This window comes from Phyllopteryx taeniolatus, chromosome 5 (assembly GCF_024500385.1).
Source record: "Phyllopteryx taeniolatus isolate TA_2022b chromosome 5, UOR_Ptae_1.2, whole genome shotgun sequence".
In the NCBI taxonomy this organism is placed as follows: Eukaryota; Metazoa; Chordata; class Actinopteri; order Syngnathiformes; family Syngnathidae; genus Phyllopteryx; species Phyllopteryx taeniolatus.
This window is the reverse complement of record NC_084506.1, coordinates 7,960,315-7,977,540: the sequence shown is the minus strand read 5'-3', so window position 1 is coordinate 7,977,540 and position 17,226 is coordinate 7,960,315. Positions and strand designations below refer to the sequence as shown.

Here is a 17,226-nt window from a genome sequence, read left to right as displayed (position 1 = left end):
GCTATAGACAGTCTGACCTCATTCGATACACGCCCCTGATTTGTGCATTTTGATGCTACATATAGTGTAGGCTTTACATGATCAAGATTTTTGGGGCCGATCAAGTTAAAAAAAAAAAAAACGATAACCGATCCGATCACAAGATGGAGCAGTGAGTCTATTTAAATGACTTGTTCATTTACTGTATATACTTGTGTACTGTATACTGAGTATCTTCAAAAGTATTCTCTATTCAGGTCATGTATTCTAATCAGTCAGGTCAAACCAACATTACATGACAGAAGTAATGGGTGCTAACTTACTATAATTAAATTACTTTATTGTAATCAAATTACTTCACACACACGCACCAAAACTTTAGAGCATGAGTCGACAGAACCCTGGCATGTTTACCTACAACGGTTAGAGCTAGCACTAGCTTGCTAGGCTACATAAAGTTTTTTTGCCTGCTTGCGAGCCATATCGTATTAAAAGTATGTGAAAATACCACAAGCAATCCTTTAATTAAAGTCCTCTCCTAAGCACAGGTGACCACCAGCACACGTGTTTCCCCATTTTGTTCTTATAATACATACGGCGAGATCCATTGTTGTTGTCATTGCCATGGTAACGAGTGTATCCCGTCGCGTTTGAGTTGACAAGATAAAGCCCAGTGATCGTAAAAGACGGGATGCGGTGTTATCAGAATACAAGATTTTATTGCACTAGTCTGCCGTAGTACAATCTTGAAATACCAAGTTTGTCTTGTCTGATCCAGGCATTATGTGTCGTCTGTCTCAGACGTTTTTTGTTTTTTTTTTAAATAACTTTATTGGTGGTCAGATATTTAAAGTACTACGTCAAAGACACGTGACAAGACTCAAAATAAACTAGCTTTTAGATTCAAATATACTGTACACGATGGCGACGCGGAAGAAGTGTCTTTTGCGGAGCCGATCTATGACGTCATTCATCGGCTTGGCGAATTATGACATTAACGCTGATCAGCCGATCAGCATGAAATGCTAATTATCAGCCAATACCGATCAAGCCGATCAGATCGGTGTAAAGTCTAATATAGTTAATTAATGGCAACATACTGTATATGTAGGACTAATACAGGGTTCAAATAATAATTGAAATTTTCTTGCTCTAGATTTGTTTATTATTAATAAGCATTTCATGATATGAAATGACAAATATACTACAGATTTAAAAAAAAAAAAAAAAAAAAATGATGTAAGGTTATTCCAGCTCTGTAAGCGATCTGCTTTGTCATCTAACTAGGGTTTCGACGTAAGGAGTTTCGTGGCAAGCTTGCAATCGCTATCACGGCAAACTTCATCAACAGGAACACGACAGCGGAGGCTAAGGTTGAAGAAATCAGTGGAGTGGCGTTTATCTTTAATCAAAAGTTCTTTCAAGACCTCAGAGAAGCGACAGGTGTGTACTGTATAAAATTTCCCATTTTGTAGAGTAGCCCACAACAGCTTGGAATTTCTCCCATCTCACTGCTCACCCTTCCCAATTTGTAAGTCCAATTGTAAAGCTTTGATACCAGTTTTGTCCAAGTTTTTGCTGACATGACGATGTTCCGGAGCTCTGCTTATGTGCTCTGTGTCGCATAATTGCCTCTCTTGTCCTCCGGTGAAGGCATAGCAGCAGTCTGCTGCTGCAATAGGGAAATGTTTTGTATTTTGTATATAACAGTCCTTCTTTCAATTGGTCTTTTTTAGGTATTGACCTGGAAAACATTGTCTACTACAAGGATGACACGCACTACTTTGTGATGACTGCCAAAAAACAAAGCCTGTTGGAGAAAGGAGTTATTCTGCATGTGAGTGATCAAAAAGCTGATCGCGTGTGTTTGCCTGTGTTTGCCTGTGTTTGTGATGGAAAATTGTTGAATATAATTAAAATGGTCTAGTAGACAGTAGCTTCACGCACGTACAGGCTGTCACCGTTTCATTCTTTCAGTCCTCTCTGTTTCCCCTGCTAAAGGCTAATGGTCTAACCAAGCCAACTGTGGCCAGGACTCAACTGCCAACTAAATTAACACTTACTTTGTGCCCCTTGCAATACAGACATTTTCTTTCGTCTTCCACAGGAAAGCAGAAAAACACTTCATCTGCCTTCCTGTACAAACATTATTGAAGATTTGTCATGGCTATGTGCTGGTGTTTAGGTCATAAACCATCATATTTGGATGTAGTAAAAATGCACAACCACCTAAAAGCAGAGGAAGCATAACTCGTTTTTAACAACATTAAAACAATGACTCTCCTCTGCGTAGCGGAAAGGGAGAAAAGGGAAGAAGGAAATATTGGCAGGACAGAAGCGACGCCACATAATTCCATCAAAATATATCAGCTGACAACCGTCTGTGCTCTAACCTTCCAACGGCTCCAGCATGGCATTAAACACCCAGCTCGAGCGCTCGAAGGCCAAAGAATGTAGCTTTTACCTCTGGCAATGAAAACAGGTCACTCCCAAAGCATGCAGTGATTTGATACTACATGTTTGAGAGACTTGTGAAGAAACTTAAAACACGTGAGTTGCCACAGTGATTTATGACAGCGGCTGATTATATGAGAGAGGTTAGCTGTGATATTGCATCGGTATTTCATATACACTTTCAAGTTTACAATGTGTTTGCAAAATTGCCACACCTACAAATGGCTGAAGCGGTGGATACGACTAAATAAAAGCGACACACAAACATCCCAGTGTAATGACAACTTCAATCATACGGGCAGTGTTAGGCAAGTTATTTTCTACGCTATCTAGTTCAAAGTTCACTTCACCGTTCCAAAAATTAACTAGTTCAGTTCATAATTCAAAATTTTGAACTACCGTAAGTTCATGTTCCAAAAATGACCGCATGTTGCATACTCACACAGCTGCAACGTGCCTGCCTAATGGAAACATGAATGGCGGACGGAGCCACACCGAATTGGTTGCCACATACGACCCCGACATAAGAAGGCTCATATATAGTGTGTTCAGGTGGGTTTTGTCCTGGAAGTCCCGAACAAAACCTAGGACTCTTGAATGATAATGAACTGTCGTTCAAAAACCGTTCTCGACGCCAAAATGAGCATGCTCTCAATAATGTTCATCAGGCAGAAATTAACTAAGTTCAGTTCGCATTCGCCCAAAATATGCACTAGTTCATGTATGTTCATTGAACTTGTTCAGGTACAACAGTACCTGAACAATAACTGTCCAGATAATACAATTTTAAGGAATGGTGTCCTTGCCACTTGTGGTAGCATGAGGCGATATCTGCAGGTCATAGAGGTTGTATCTCCAGGAAGTCACATCCATATGAGCCATGGCCAGAAGGTTTGCCATGTTTATCAGCGTAACGGCAAGAGCATGGAAGAGGTACCAAGAGATAGGCCAGAACAACAGGAGAGGTGTTGAGGGCGATAGGAAGGCTGTTGGGTTGTTACCCAGCAGCAGGGTGACAGTCTGCTACTGTATTGCAAGAAGAAACGGGAAGCACACTGTCGGAGCTCTACTACTGTAATTGACCACCAGCATGCAAATTGTGCTTTTGTGTGCATGCTTCTGTTCTAATTTTCTGATTGAAGTTTTTCCTATATATTTAGTACTACCCAGGCTATTATTAGGCCATTGAATGTAATGTAACTAGAAGAAAATACAGAGTTACCATATTTAAGAGTCACACTTGACCACTTCCTTGTTTTTTTTTTTCTTGTAGGACTATGCAGACACAGAGCTGCTGCTTTCCAGAGCAAATGTGGATCAGGTTGCCCTCTTGTCTTACGCCCGTGAGGCGGCAGATTTCTCAACCAACCACCAGCTGCCCACACTAGATTTTGCCATCAACCACTACGGCCAGCCTGATGTCGCCATGTTTGACTTCACGTGCATGTACGCATCAGAGAGCGCCGCCATGGTGCGCCAGCGCAATGGCCACAAACTGCTGGTGGCATTAGTGGGAGACAGCCTGTTGGAAGTGAGTGGCCTTCACAATTCTGCTTATTTGTATTTGCTGTTCTGTTCAGTTGCCATACATGGTAGTTAAATGTGCTGCTGTCTTCAGCCCTTTTGGCCCATGGGTACTGGCATTGCCCGGGGTTTCCTGGCAGCTATGGACTCAGGCTGGATGGTGAAGAGCTGGGCTCAGGGAAAACAGCCGTTAGAAGTTCTGTCTGAGAGGTGAGCATGTGGAAACACTGATGCAGCCACACCAAACTCAATGAGCACGTCATGAAGCAACTCATGCCATTCCTCTTCAAACGCCCTTTTTATCTTCGAGTGGTTTACTAGGAAATATCCCTGCATGTGATTTTAACCATGAGTCACACCTTTGTTATTCCTAAGGGTAAGAGGATTTAAGTGGAATGTGACTCCTCAGTAGCTGTGCAAACTCTTGTATAACAAAGTTGATATGGTTTCTCAGTCTTTTCTCATGGTTAGGTCTTCGATGAACTGATCCGTAATCAAGCTGACTAGTTATTTTGAAACATCTGCTCTTTGCTCAGGGAGAGTATTTATCGTCTACTGCCCCAGACCACGCCAGAAAATGTCAGCAAGAACTTCAGTCACTACAGCGTGGATCCCACTACACGTTACCCCAATATTAGCCTTAACTTCCTTAAGCCCAGCCAGGTGAGTCTGACAATAAGCAACTTGCTTTTTTGTTACTGTGTACCAAGAAACAGTATTCAATGTTTTTATATATATATATATATATATATATATATATATATTATATATATATATTATATATATATGATAAATAATATATATAATATATATATATATGATATATAATATATATAATATATATGATATATATATATATATATATAATATATATATAATATATATATGATATATATATATATATATATATAATATATATATAATATATATATATATATAATATATATTATATAATATATATTATATATATATATATATATATTATATTTAATATATATATATATATTATATATAATATATATAATATATATTATATATAATATATATATACATACATACACACACACACACACACACTATATAAACAAACACTGGCCACAAAATTTGATTTGCCACCACAATCTATTGAGATTGAGTACAGGAGGTTTATCCCAAATTTTCCACCCGACTATTGACTTTGTCAGATAGGTATGTTTGTGGTTGTACTTTGTAGTGTTACCAAATACGAGGAAAAACATTTTAGTGCACTGCAGTTTTACATTACTACGTATTGTTTACTTATGTACCTCTCTGACGGTGTCATTCAAAACGAGCATCATCATCAAAAATATTTGTTCGTATTAAATCATTCTCATTCGGTTATGTACCTGAGGGGGTACCGGTGTGAGTGTTCAAAAAAGAAAATGTGTAAAATAATGCAGACATGGTTCATTTGCAGGTACGGCACCTCATAGATACAGGAGAGTCGACAGAGATGCGCATTGAAATAGAGAATGTGATCAACTCTTCAACGCCAAAGTTGACCAGGAATGGTTTGTATTTTCTTAATGTTCTATCTGTATAAAATGCCTTTGACGACCAACATACATTCTTCACTTTCATAATTTATTAGGAAGGATTTTTTTCCCCCGTTGCAATTATGTAATGCTGGACTATTTCCACTGTAGACAATTGCCTGCTTGACAAGCAGTTGCAAGGTAACACAAATTCCGAATGCATGATATTACTCTTCAGGGAATAATAGTCTTAACAATTTTGTGGTTTCCTACTTTATACTCAAAGGTTTAGTAATGTAACTGATGGAACGTGAAAATACTTTTGCGTTGTACTAACTCAGTCATTGACTGATGACATTATATTCAACTTAAACGGCACGTTCTGCATCCTCTCCTAACCTTTCAATTGCATCCCATGTCATCTTTATGGCAGTAAACATTTGACCCTTTTCGGTTCATTAAATTTCCTGATGGACTAGTTTTTATTGCTACTAACATGGATGATAACCCTTTACGAATCTCTGCACAGCCTAACCGAGGCCAGAAGATTATTGTCCAGCAAGAGATGCATTATATGGTCAAAATTATTTGGATACCTTGTGATGACACTTTTAGTAACTGTAAAAATATGACAATGTTTACCCTAGGAAGTTGTAATAGTTTCCACTGTTCTGAAAAGACTTTCTACAGCAGTTCAGAGTACTGGAATTGAGAGCATTAATTGTTTTGGCCAAGAGCTCACCATCTCCATTCAAGTTCAACCCAAAGGTGTTTAATGGGATTGAGATCAGCGCTGTGAAGTGATTTCACTCTAAACTTGTGCAACCCTTCCTCTAAGGAACTTTCTATTTGCACCGGGGCACAGTCATGCTGGTACATAAAAGGGCCCTTGCCAAATGGTTTCCACTAATATGCTTGCATCAAGTTGTTTAAATTATTAAGGGGCCACTAATGGGTGTAGCCCTAATTCATATTGTTGCAGCATATGCATTATTTATTTAAGCGGTGTGTCCAAAGACCTTTCCCATATAGCGTATGCACAGTTCTACCCAAAAATGGCATTGGTTATGTCATCTGCGTTTGATCCAGATTCTCTTTTACTTCAAGAGTTAACGCAATACTTTTCCCCCCTGCCTATTCAGAATCCATAGCTCGATCCAGTAAACTTCTCAATTGGTGCCAGAGACAAACAGAAGGATATCGAAATGTGTGCGTCAAAGACCTCACCATGTCTTGGAAGAGCGGTTTGGCCCTGTGTGCGCTCATCCACCGATACAGGCCAGATCTCATGTAAGTATCTGAAAGGCGCACATGCACAACTCACAAACCAAGGATAACAATTGGGCTCAGCATGTACATTTTTACAAGACTATGCATTCTGCCCAGTTTCTTTGGCTGGAAGGTTACTGTGTTGTTGCATACGCTGTTTATTGTCTGGTTGGGACCTTGCCTTTTTGTTGTGTATCCCTATTAACAAGGTGACAGATACCACTCATAAAGGACTCCTTAAGGGTGCATTTCCCTTATCCGTGTTCAGGCACACATGCATGCATTTGAAGACACGCACAGCTACGCTATATTGTAGTGTGATGGTCTCTTGAGGCAACATAGCAGTTAACAAAAGCTCTTCGTGCCATCACAGCTACTTTTAAGACTGACAGCGGGGGATGTTCACATGTACACTAGGGTTGCGTATCGAGAATCGAGAACAGATTGGAACCGGGACTAACATTCTGGTTCTCCCGGAATCGTTCAAATTCAAAAATGTCGCTTCCCGGTTTCGATGCCTAGTCCGCCGACCCCGAGGTAGCTGTTGCGAAGACGTGGTGAAAACCAACGAAGAACACGCGCGAAGACGTGCTTGTGCCCAATGGCGGCGAACAAAAGTATGTCTTAACTTTGTTAAAATCAATGACCACTCGCCTCAATGCAACACTTGGAATAAGATTATATTGTGCAAAGGAGGCTTTCACGATATGTAGCGTTTGACTCGCTCAGCATGACGTAGCTTGGGGGTGCTTTTTTATTACCTCCGCCACACACACACACGTATCTTCTTTTCCTTTTGGCTTGTCCCTTTAGTGGTTGCCACAGCGCGTCATCCTTTTCCATGAAAGCCTTCTCCTGCATCCTCTTCTCGAACACAAACTGTCCTCATGTCTTCCCTCATGACATCCATCAACCTTCTCTTTGGTCTTCCTCTAGCTCTCTTGCCTGACAGCTCCATCCTCATCATCCTTCTACCAATATACTCACTATTTCTCCTCTGGACATGTCCAAACCATCTAAGTCTGCTCTCTCACGCACAAGTATGAATAGTGAAATAATCATCTCTTGTCAATTATATTCATTTACACAGTTTAAAATCTGGGCCTTTTTCATTGAACACAAAGCTATGAGCATATACTCGCAGGAAGCAATTACTTATTCTGTTGTATGGTTAATTACAATGAAGGGTACACAGTTGTAACAAGTGGGTACACAGGTTAAGTTTACCCCCTGCCATCCAATGGAAGAGCATCGAATTGTTGTGCCTGTCACTATACATCACTGGCATAGATATAAGAACAAGGATATATTTGTAATTAAGAAAATTATTTTCGGACAAATTAAGTGCAATTGAATAATTTTCCGCAACACCTCCGATGATCTCTCACGGCCCACTAATGTGCCCAACACACCCTGAATGAGAGGCATTGGCTTAAAGAGTTACTGTATAGGTAGGGCCACATCTGTGCTTGTTGTTAGCCCGTCTATGCCATTTTGCACTATGCATTAGCATTAATCAAGCGGACATTCCCAAGTTTTTGGGTTTGATTAAAAACACAATGTGTAATTCCCTTTGTTTTATGTTTTAAGTTCAACTAGGAATGGCAATAAAGAGGCTTAAAGCAAGCACTTGGCTTTTCTTTTGGAAAACTTGTTCATTATCTGCTGTTTGTTCTGAAGTTCGCTGCCACTATTTACCAATCGTAACTAAAATTTTGGTCACAACCTATGACCAAAAAATGGACCAAGTGATGCCAAGTATCTCAAAAAACCTGGAAGTCAGGTCGTTAGTCGAGGTACAACTGTATATTTTGTGAACATTTTATCATATTTGGTTGGCCAGGGCACATAACACTGGAATTGTACATCGGCCTTGTTTAAAGTGTGTGTGTTTAAATCTTAACTTTTATCGTTATTGATGTTTCTCGTTTCATCACTCTCAGTGACTTTGACTGTCTGGATGAACGAGACCAGGAAAAGAACAACCAGTTGGGTTTTGACGTGGCGGAGCGGGAATTTGGCATCTCACCCTGCATGACTGGAAAAGAGATGTCTTCTGTGGTAGAGCCCGACAAACTTTCAATGGTCATGTACCTCAGCCAGTTCTATGAGATGTTCAAGGACACAGTGCCACCTGGAGGTGAGACATATTTTATCGTTAATGACATCATAGAGATTGTACAGAAGTGTGAGCATTTACAATGTGTGTGTGAGTGCGTGCATGCATGCATGTGTGCTCGTGTGTCTTAGCATTTTCCATCCTCATTGTCTTGTGTTTCAGATCATCAAAATTTGAGTCCAGAGGAGAAGGTTGCTCTTATGGCAAGCACCAAATCTCCCATCTCCTTCCTGAGCAAGCTTGGTCAGAGCATAGCAATCTCACGGAAACGTATTCCCAAGGTCTGAGTTGGAACCTATTTATCTATTATTCAAATACAGTATCAAATAGATGTTGTTGCTATGTGAGTAATAACATATTTCATCAACAGGACAAAAAAGAGAAAGATGTTGACAGTTTGGGGAAGAGGAGAAAAACCAGCCAGTCTGAAGAGGTGAGTTCTTATGACAAATGCGGAGCTTTTGTCTCATTTGGAGATAACAGACTGTCCTCATCTCAAATTAGTGCAGTATAGCCCATATGAACAAAAAAGAAAACACATCTCCCGTTGCTCACACTGAAATGTTCATACATTCATTATTTCTTAGGAGGAAGCATCCAAGGCTGGCCGTGAGGACATACAGGCCACTGTTCCTGGTCTCCTGTCAGAGAAGAAGATGGACTCTGCTTCTGTAGGGAGCAACAATAAAGTCAAGGTTATGGCTACCCAGCTGCTTGCCAAGTTTGAGGAAAACGCTCCCGCCCAGGGTTCAGGATTAAAAAGACAGGTATGCACACTGGAGTCTGTGGGTTTTTCGTTTCTACGTCAAATATTTTGCTGAGACAGTGAGACAGGACCTTTAGTCTCATGATGGAGGAGGTGTAGGCGGTTGTCTTAATGAGATGCGTTCCAGAGTGGACATTGGTCAGGCAGACTATTGTTCCTGTTCCATGTAGGCGACCTCACCGTGCTGGACTCAGAGAGCTGGTATACACAGCTTGGAGCATTTGTCGGGATGAGAGAGTTATAGCTACACTGGGCAGCATTGTTGAAGCAGAAAAGGACAACTCTCAACTCATCCTCTCTTAGAATACTTCATGTACACCATGTCAAAACAGTTTCACTGTGCCTATTGTACATGTTATATAGGATGGTTGATGCTGCTGTCTTCAATGGCAGTTTATTCGTCTTTCTTTTTGTAATCCTCTTTAATATGCATAATAGTGATGATGATGTGAATGAGTCATTCTTTTAGTATGGTCCTCTCATGACTGTTGTTTTCTTAGTTTTGAACACAAAGTATGTTCCATTCATCTCGCCATCTGTCACTTAGTGTCTGTTTCTCTCTCCTGTTCACTTCCCCTCATGGATTGTTTCATGACGGCTTGCATGCATTTTCACGCCATTGCCGGCTACTATTCGTCATCTTACACAACCACAAAGGGGGACTCAATGCCCAATCTGGACTGTATTTTGCACCTATCCCCCCCCAAACCGTTTGAGCCAGTGCACCTGGCACCTGTACCAGCTTGGAGAAAGGTAAAAAGTCGACCTTACCCTTCCCGTAGAGACTCCCTGAGACTAATCAACTAACCATATTTCCCTGTGGTATCTCATACCTGCATTAAACTAGATTTGCACTTGTCTGGATGAGCCCCTCTGTAGTTATGTTGCAAATCTCTGGTATTCCATACTTACGGAACTACTAAACCAAGTGATTGGATATTTGCTGTGGTGTTACAAAAAAGTGTGAGTCTCTCTCCCGCTTGCCTCTCCTGTCCTGGTTCAGAGACGCACACAGCAGCAGGAGCAGCTGAGCATTCGCTACAAAGAAAAGATCAAGTGTCCGACGCTGCCCAACAAAGGGGAGCAGGTATGATTAGTGTTGCTGCCCTAGTAGTTCCCCATCCCTCCAACCGTTTTGAATCCAGAAAAGTCCAGTTTCACCATGTCCTAGAAAATAAATGGATTTGCAAAAGGAAAGATGCATTTTAAGCTGTGGAACCGCTTCCACCACATGTAGCTTATGCAGTGAATATATATCATTTTCCAGACTGTAACAAATAGTGTCTTCCCAAACTGCTTAGATATTGATGAATTTTCTCAAATAAATACACACAATAGCCTATGGAAAACACAATGCCAGGAAGAGAGAAAGATAGTGACAATGATTCAAATTTAAAGATTTAGAATCATCTGCCCAAAGTGTTGTCTTACAAAAGAATATATTAGGATTATTATTTGACTAGTTAGGCACTGGTCATTTTTGTTGTTATTGGATAGAATAGATTATAATTGTTATTTTTTTTTTGCTGTGTTCATTTGCAAACTTTCTCAGCGACACGCTGAAAAAAATAGTTTGCAGCATCTTCCACAAACTAGACCATGACAATGCCCTACTAAGTATGCCATCCCTTTTAAAAAGCCAGTTCCACCAGTAACTGCACTGAATTAGTTATTGAACAATTATTTTGAGAACTGGTTTGCTCCAAAATTCCTTGCTGACCGAGAAACCTCGATCGCTTCTAGCGTCACGTGATGATGTTTTAGGAGCCAATATTTGATACCTGTCAACTTTCAATGCCAAGAATTCAGTGAAAATGAACATGAAAAGGCATCATGGGAAAAAAATTGTCAAACTTTACTTTTTTAACGCCACACAATGCTGCACCAAAAAAAGAGAGTATAGTTTAGTTATAATGTAGTTTTAAAACTCCAGCATCCATTGATAATCTTATGTGCAATCTACAGTTCATGATTTTTTTATCCCTAGATTGTATTTTCACCATTGGCATTGATTAAAATAATACAATGTAGTCAAGTGCTCTTCTTAGGTGGTCTGAATCCTCAGCTAAACTTTTAGATTTTTATATACTCACAGTTCATATTGCTGCTGCTGTTACTGTGCGTGTGTGTGTGTGTGTGTGTGTGTGTGCGCGCGAATGTTACGGAAGTGATGAAACTAATCGGTTGCTTTGGGACCCCACTCTTAAGGCCTTTAATCAACTGAAATATTTAGTTTGTCATGAGTAGTGAAATCGTGTAATTCAATGTTAAATGGTATTGATGAGGAGCAAGAAGCTAATTCAGTCATCTAGACGTCATCACCCTCATCATCTTGATGCTGAATGTACTGTTCCTTGTCCCTCAAGGCCAGAAGTGTTGCCAACGAAGCAGTCAGCTCGGGCTCTCGGAGCTGCCCAAAGAAAACCATTCTGCTCCTTTCTTCCTCCTCCTCCACTTCTTCGCTCTCTCTCCACACTGAGGTGACACACATTCACATGTGTTTGTCTGTTTTTACGTGGCTGGCTGCCACAAATCCTTGGTAGACCCATCTACTTTGACCCTAAATCTGCTCCAACTTGTCTTAATCATGCCTGTTCTTAGCTTAGACATGCTCTCTTGTGTGCACATTTCCTGTGTAATTCTAGCATAGTGCGCTCATGCTTTCGTTCCTGTGATCATATGACATTTTGTAGCAGCCTAAATATATATTATGAACAGGGATTTTGGTTTAATATATTCATCTAGCACAATTATGTACACTGAAATATCACGCATGGGTGCTTTTGTTTGACCATTAATGTTTAATGCAAGCAAGTGTTGATCCAGCCAATTTATCTTTGACTTCAAGCATTTGGGTGTCGGTCTGGATGAAGAGGAGCTTGAATACTACGAGAAACCTGTGAATTACGGGGTAAAATGACTGCTTGGATATGCATATTTACATTTTGTTTTGTTTTGTTGTTGAGACCAAGCCTGTAGTGGCAAGATTAAGATTTACTGAATATTGAGTAAGCTGCATGGCGACTTGTAGGCCATTGTTGTTGAGTCTTAATAGAGCTTCCTGTGCAGGAGTGGAAGCCTTTGCACCTGAATGATCCAGGACCTATCCATGTACCTAGTATACAGGAGAGGGCTGACCGCCTTAGCTCCAAGTTTAAGGGAAAAAATGACAAGCCACCAAAGGTGAACACTTTGCATGGCTGTGCTGTGACTATCAAACATGGTTTTCAAGTGGAGGATAACAATTACTCAAATACACTATGTTGCCAAAAGTATTCGCTCACCCATCCAAATAATCGTAATTAGGTGTTCCAATCACTTCCATGGCCACAGGATTATAAAATCAAGCACCTAGGCTTGCAGACTGTTTTTACAAACATTTGTGAAAGAATGGGTCACACTCAGTGAATTCCAGCGTAGATCTGTGATAGGATGCCACCTGTGCAACAAGTCCAGTCATGAAATTTCCTCGCTCCTAAATATTCCAGTCGACGTTCAGCTGTATTATAAGAAAGTGAACCAGCGACTCGTAGTCCGAAGAGGTCGCCAACTTTCTGCCAAGTCAGTCGCTACAGACCTCTAAACTTCATGTGGCCATCAGATGAGCTCAGGAACAGTGCACATTGAGCTTCATGGAATGTGTTTCCATGGCCAAGCAGCTCCATCCAAGCCTTACATCACCAAGTGCAATGAAAAGTGTCTAATGCAGTGATTTAAAGCATGCCGTCACTGGACTCTTGAGCAGTGGAGACACGTTCTTTTGTTCTTTCAAATCAATCGCTACAGACCTCTAGCGAATCACACTTCTCCATCTGGAAATCAGATGCACAAGTCTGGGTTTTGCGGTTGCCAGGAGAAAGGTACTTGTCTGACTGCATTGTGCCAAGTCAAGTCAAGTTTATTTGTATAGCCCTTAATCACAAAAGAGTCTCAAAAGGCTTCACAAAAGAGGCTTCCCTAGTCTAAACTCCCCAATCGAGCAAGGAAAAACTCAACCCCAACTGGGGGGAAAAAGAAACCTTGAGAAGGGACCGTAGAAGTGTAAAGTTTTTTGGAGGGGGGGATTATGGTGTGGGGTTGTTTTTCAGGAGCTGGTCTTAACCCCTACGTTCCAGCGAAAGGAACTCTGAATGCTTCAGCATACCAAGAGATTTTGGACAATTCCATCCTCTCAACTTTGTGGCAACAGTTCGGAGCTGGTCCCCTTCCTCTTCAAACATGACTGTGCACCAGTGTACAAAGCAAGGCCCATCAAGACAGGGATGACAGAGTCTGGACTGGATTAACTTTACTGTCCCGCACAGAGTCCTGACCTCAACCCGACAGAACACCTTAGGGGATGAATTAGAGCGGAGACAGAGAGCCAGGCCTTCTTATGCAACATCAGTGTGTGACCTCACAAATGCAGTTCTGGAAGAATGGTCAAACCTAACGGGACAAAAAAAAAAAAAAACAATTAACAAAAATGGAAGAATGGTCAAAAATTCCCATAAACAAACACCTAAACCTTGTGGACTGCCTTCCCAGAAGAGTTGAAGCTGTTTGGGTTGTAGCTCACATGGGTTATATTTGTCTATTTCAATTTGTTTGACGATCTTAAACATTAAAGTGGGGCAACTGTGCAAAAATATAAGAATTTGAGAAGGTTGCCAATACTTTTTCACAGCACTGTATGTGACTCAAGGCAGGCGAGCGAATACTTTGGGCAATATAGTGTAGGTGCTTACAGATCGAAATATTTATTTTGAAGCTGATTTTTTTTCGCACAGTATACAGTAATATTTGCATCTTCTCATCCTCTAATTTCCCCCCCTCCTGAACTCTCATCTCTGAAGCCTATGAAAAAGCCTTCCCGTTTCTTTTTAGAGCAGTGGCATTTGTCTTGTGGCATCACTGAGCATCCAAGCTCACAACTCCCCTCCTCTGAATCTTGTAGAAAGGTTAGCTTTTTTTGGTTCTGTGACTGAGACTCAGTCTCTGCTGCACTGAAGACTAACCACTTACCATCTTAATAATTTTTTTTTTAGTGTGAAATCTTAAGCTGGCGGAAAAGTGGCAGACTGGTTAGCACATCCGCCTCACAGTTCTGAGGACCCGGGTTCAAACCCGGTCTCGCCTGTGTGGAGTTTGCATGTTCTCCATGTGCCTGGGTGGGTTTTCTCTGGGTACTCCGGTTTCTTCCCACATCCCAAAAACATGCACGGTAGGTTAATTGAAGACTCTAAATTGTCCATAGGTATGAATGTGAGTGCGAATGGTTGTTTGTTTAAATGTGCCCTGTGATTGGCTGGAAACCAGTTCAGGGTGTACCCTGCCACCTGCCCGCAGTTAGCTGGGTTAGGCTCCAGCACGCCTGCGACCCTAGTGAGGAGAAGAGGTGTAGAAAAATGGATGGATGGAAATCTTAAACTGATTGGTAATGAAAAGTGTAGCCCTAATAAAACATGTCTAACAATTACATGCATTTTAACACCATTGAAATATTTTAATGTTTATAGAAAACATCTAAAAAGTAAAAAAAAAAAAAAAAACATTTTAAAATGTTCTTGATTTGAAACCTCAATTTGGGTATTTTGGTTCATTTATTCCCCTGCAGAAGCCAACAAAGTCGTTGTGTTCGGCTACCCCAATGCCCTTATATGTGCTTAGTATTCAGGAGAGGGCCGAGCAACTTGCCTCTCAGTTGGCGGACAAGTCAACTGGACCGAAGGTGAAACATCGTGCATTTTTTTTTGTTTTTTTTGTTTTGAGAGGAATTATTATTTTTTGTTTATTTATTTTTTTCCCCCTCTGAAGTAGATAAAGAAACTAGTAATGATGTTAGGTTGGTTACACACAGGCATGTCATTATTAAGTAACTTTTGTGTAATCTTTAGGAAGGTCAACTTTTTTGTACTGTTGAGCAAATAAATGCATTATTTAGTTGCTTATATTAGACTGAAACACAATATTAAGTCGCAGAGTACACTATATATGCTAACCATTTGGGACACAAATGGCTCCCAGATTCATCTTGAAATTCACTATTTTTTTTTCATTTCTTCCCCCAATTTTCATGGAGCCTGAGGGAAAAAAAATGAAAGTTTTTTTCATGGAACAATAGCACCTGACTCAATCCCAAAATGCCTCTGATTCTTCTCTTTCTACCTTGAGACAAGTAGCTGTTTTATGGCTTTGAAAAAGAAATGAAGTGTATTGACGGTAGCACAAACTATACCCCATGTTCAATCAAGTTATATCGTTTCATTTCTTTTCACAGTTTTTCTTTATAAAGATTACGCTACTCTGATATATCTAGTAACTAATTTGCAAATGTTTTTGTCACAGTTACTTCGGTTTCTATCTAATATTGTACAGTACTGTTGCAGATAATTATGTATTTGCTTGCTTGTGTGTGTTCCCGCGTGCAAACGTGCATGTTTTACAACTGAAAAGGTAAACATTAGTTTGCTTTAAACTCTTAAATTGTATTTATCCCTGAAAAGAAAGAAGCATCTTTTCTATTCTTTTTTTAGTCCCACAGTGTACTGCCAACACAAATGCTGAGTAAAATTTTAAAAGTGCTTTCTGCTGCATGCAGCTATTTGCCTGCATTTGTTGTGGATCTTCATCGGGGTTCAAGCAACCAAAAGCCTCAGGATACTTTCTTTGCCTGAACTGAGATATCTTACTCTCAAAACTATGGGATTTTCTTCCTAAGAGAGGGACTTTGAGGAGCGAGCAGGATGAGAGGGATTGATGATCATCCTCTTATCCTTAGCAGATAGAAGAAGGAAAAATCACACACTATCATTCTATTAAAAAAAAAAAAAATAAATAATAAAAAAAAAAGCTCCACAGACTACTGAGCTGTCTCCCCTTGAGGGCAGTAGAGAGTTTCCTTCAGCTCATTCAGAATTATTTAGTAATATTATAGATAGTGAACTTTTTTTTTTTCCAGTTGAAACCTACACCAAACCTCTTCCTGTTAACTTTCTGTTCAATTTCTTTTAGTCACGTTTGAATGGATGTCTGCTGGTTGCTGCCAAATATTGAATTATGTTATGTCAGGATTGCAACTTAACCTCGCAGATACCAGCCATAGATAGAAATACGCATGAAAACATTTTCTATTCAAAATCTATTGTTCCCATTCCTAGTAAATGTGTTCTAGTTTTCAATAGCAATGCCATAGTGCAAGAACACAAGTCACTATGATTTGTTGTATTCAATCCTCCCTTTTTTAAGTAGTTCATCCCGAGCATCCATGATGCAGTTATCTTATTTGGCAATACAGTATCTTTACTTTGGGTGGTGAGTATTTGAATTTGGCTGTCAGCACACCTAAACCACTAATCATTGGGAGCATAAATTATTATGATTGTCTCCTGAGTGACCCCATTGTTTGCATGCACCTGTTTGTTGTGCTGCGTGTTCCTTCCTCCTCTTCTGCATCCCCTTTTCATATGCTTTTCCTTCATCACTTACGTTTCTCCATATTTTCCCTGCAATGCTTTTTTTTTATAGCACTATGTAAGGATGTACACAGGGGGAGTTAGCTCATTGGCTGAGCAGATAGCCAATCAGCTTCAATCGCAGGAAGACCCCAAACCATTACCTGAGAAAAGAGATTTGGTAAG

At 40.2% G+C, this 17,226-nt stretch overlaps 1 protein-coding gene across 14 annotated transcripts in view; it reads left to right on the top strand.

Moving 5' to 3' along the window:
* Positions 1 to 17,226, top strand: part of mical3a (microtubule associated monooxygenase, calponin and LIM domain containing 3a) — an 88,825-nt gene that overhangs the window by 31,831 nt on the left and 39,768 nt on the right. For 7 of the 14 annotated variants that reach the window (XR_009788766.1, XR_009788765.1, XM_061775254.1 and 4 more), the window contains 20 exons: positions 1,267 to 1,422; positions 1,716 to 1,816; positions 3,707 to 3,964; positions 4,052 to 4,167; positions 4,494 to 4,620; positions 5,396 to 5,489; positions 5,625 to 5,654; positions 6,596 to 6,743; positions 8,666 to 8,862; positions 9,004 to 9,122; positions 9,212 to 9,274; positions 9,429 to 9,608; positions 10,265 to 10,360; positions 10,611 to 10,694; positions 11,974 to 12,087; positions 12,456 to 12,518; positions 12,677 to 12,790; positions 14,443 to 14,547; positions 15,204 to 15,317; positions 17,114 to 17,221. Coding sequence is in view for 12 of the 14 variants with exons in the window: in XM_061775254.1 (XP_061631238.1) it covers positions 1,267 to 1,422; positions 1,716 to 1,816; positions 3,707 to 3,964; positions 4,052 to 4,167; positions 4,494 to 4,620; positions 5,396 to 5,489; positions 5,625 to 5,654; positions 6,596 to 6,743; positions 8,666 to 8,862; positions 9,004 to 9,122; positions 9,212 to 9,274; positions 9,429 to 9,608; positions 10,265 to 10,360; positions 10,611 to 10,694; positions 11,974 to 12,087; positions 12,456 to 12,518; positions 12,677 to 12,790; positions 14,443 to 14,547; positions 15,204 to 15,317; positions 17,114 to 17,221 (2,387 nt within the window). In the remaining 2 variants the exon portion in view is untranslated. The remainder of the gene's footprint in view (positions 1 to 1,266; positions 1,423 to 1,715; positions 1,817 to 3,706; positions 3,965 to 4,051; positions 4,168 to 4,493; positions 4,621 to 5,395; positions 5,490 to 5,624; positions 5,655 to 6,595; positions 6,744 to 8,665; positions 8,863 to 9,003; positions 9,123 to 9,211; positions 9,275 to 9,428; positions 9,609 to 10,264; positions 10,361 to 10,610; positions 10,695 to 11,973; positions 12,088 to 12,455; positions 12,519 to 12,676; positions 12,791 to 14,442; positions 14,548 to 15,203; positions 15,318 to 17,113; positions 17,222 to 17,226) is intronic. The other 7 variants (XM_061775266.1, XM_061775265.1, XM_061775260.1 and 4 more) reach the window with 6 other exon arrangements.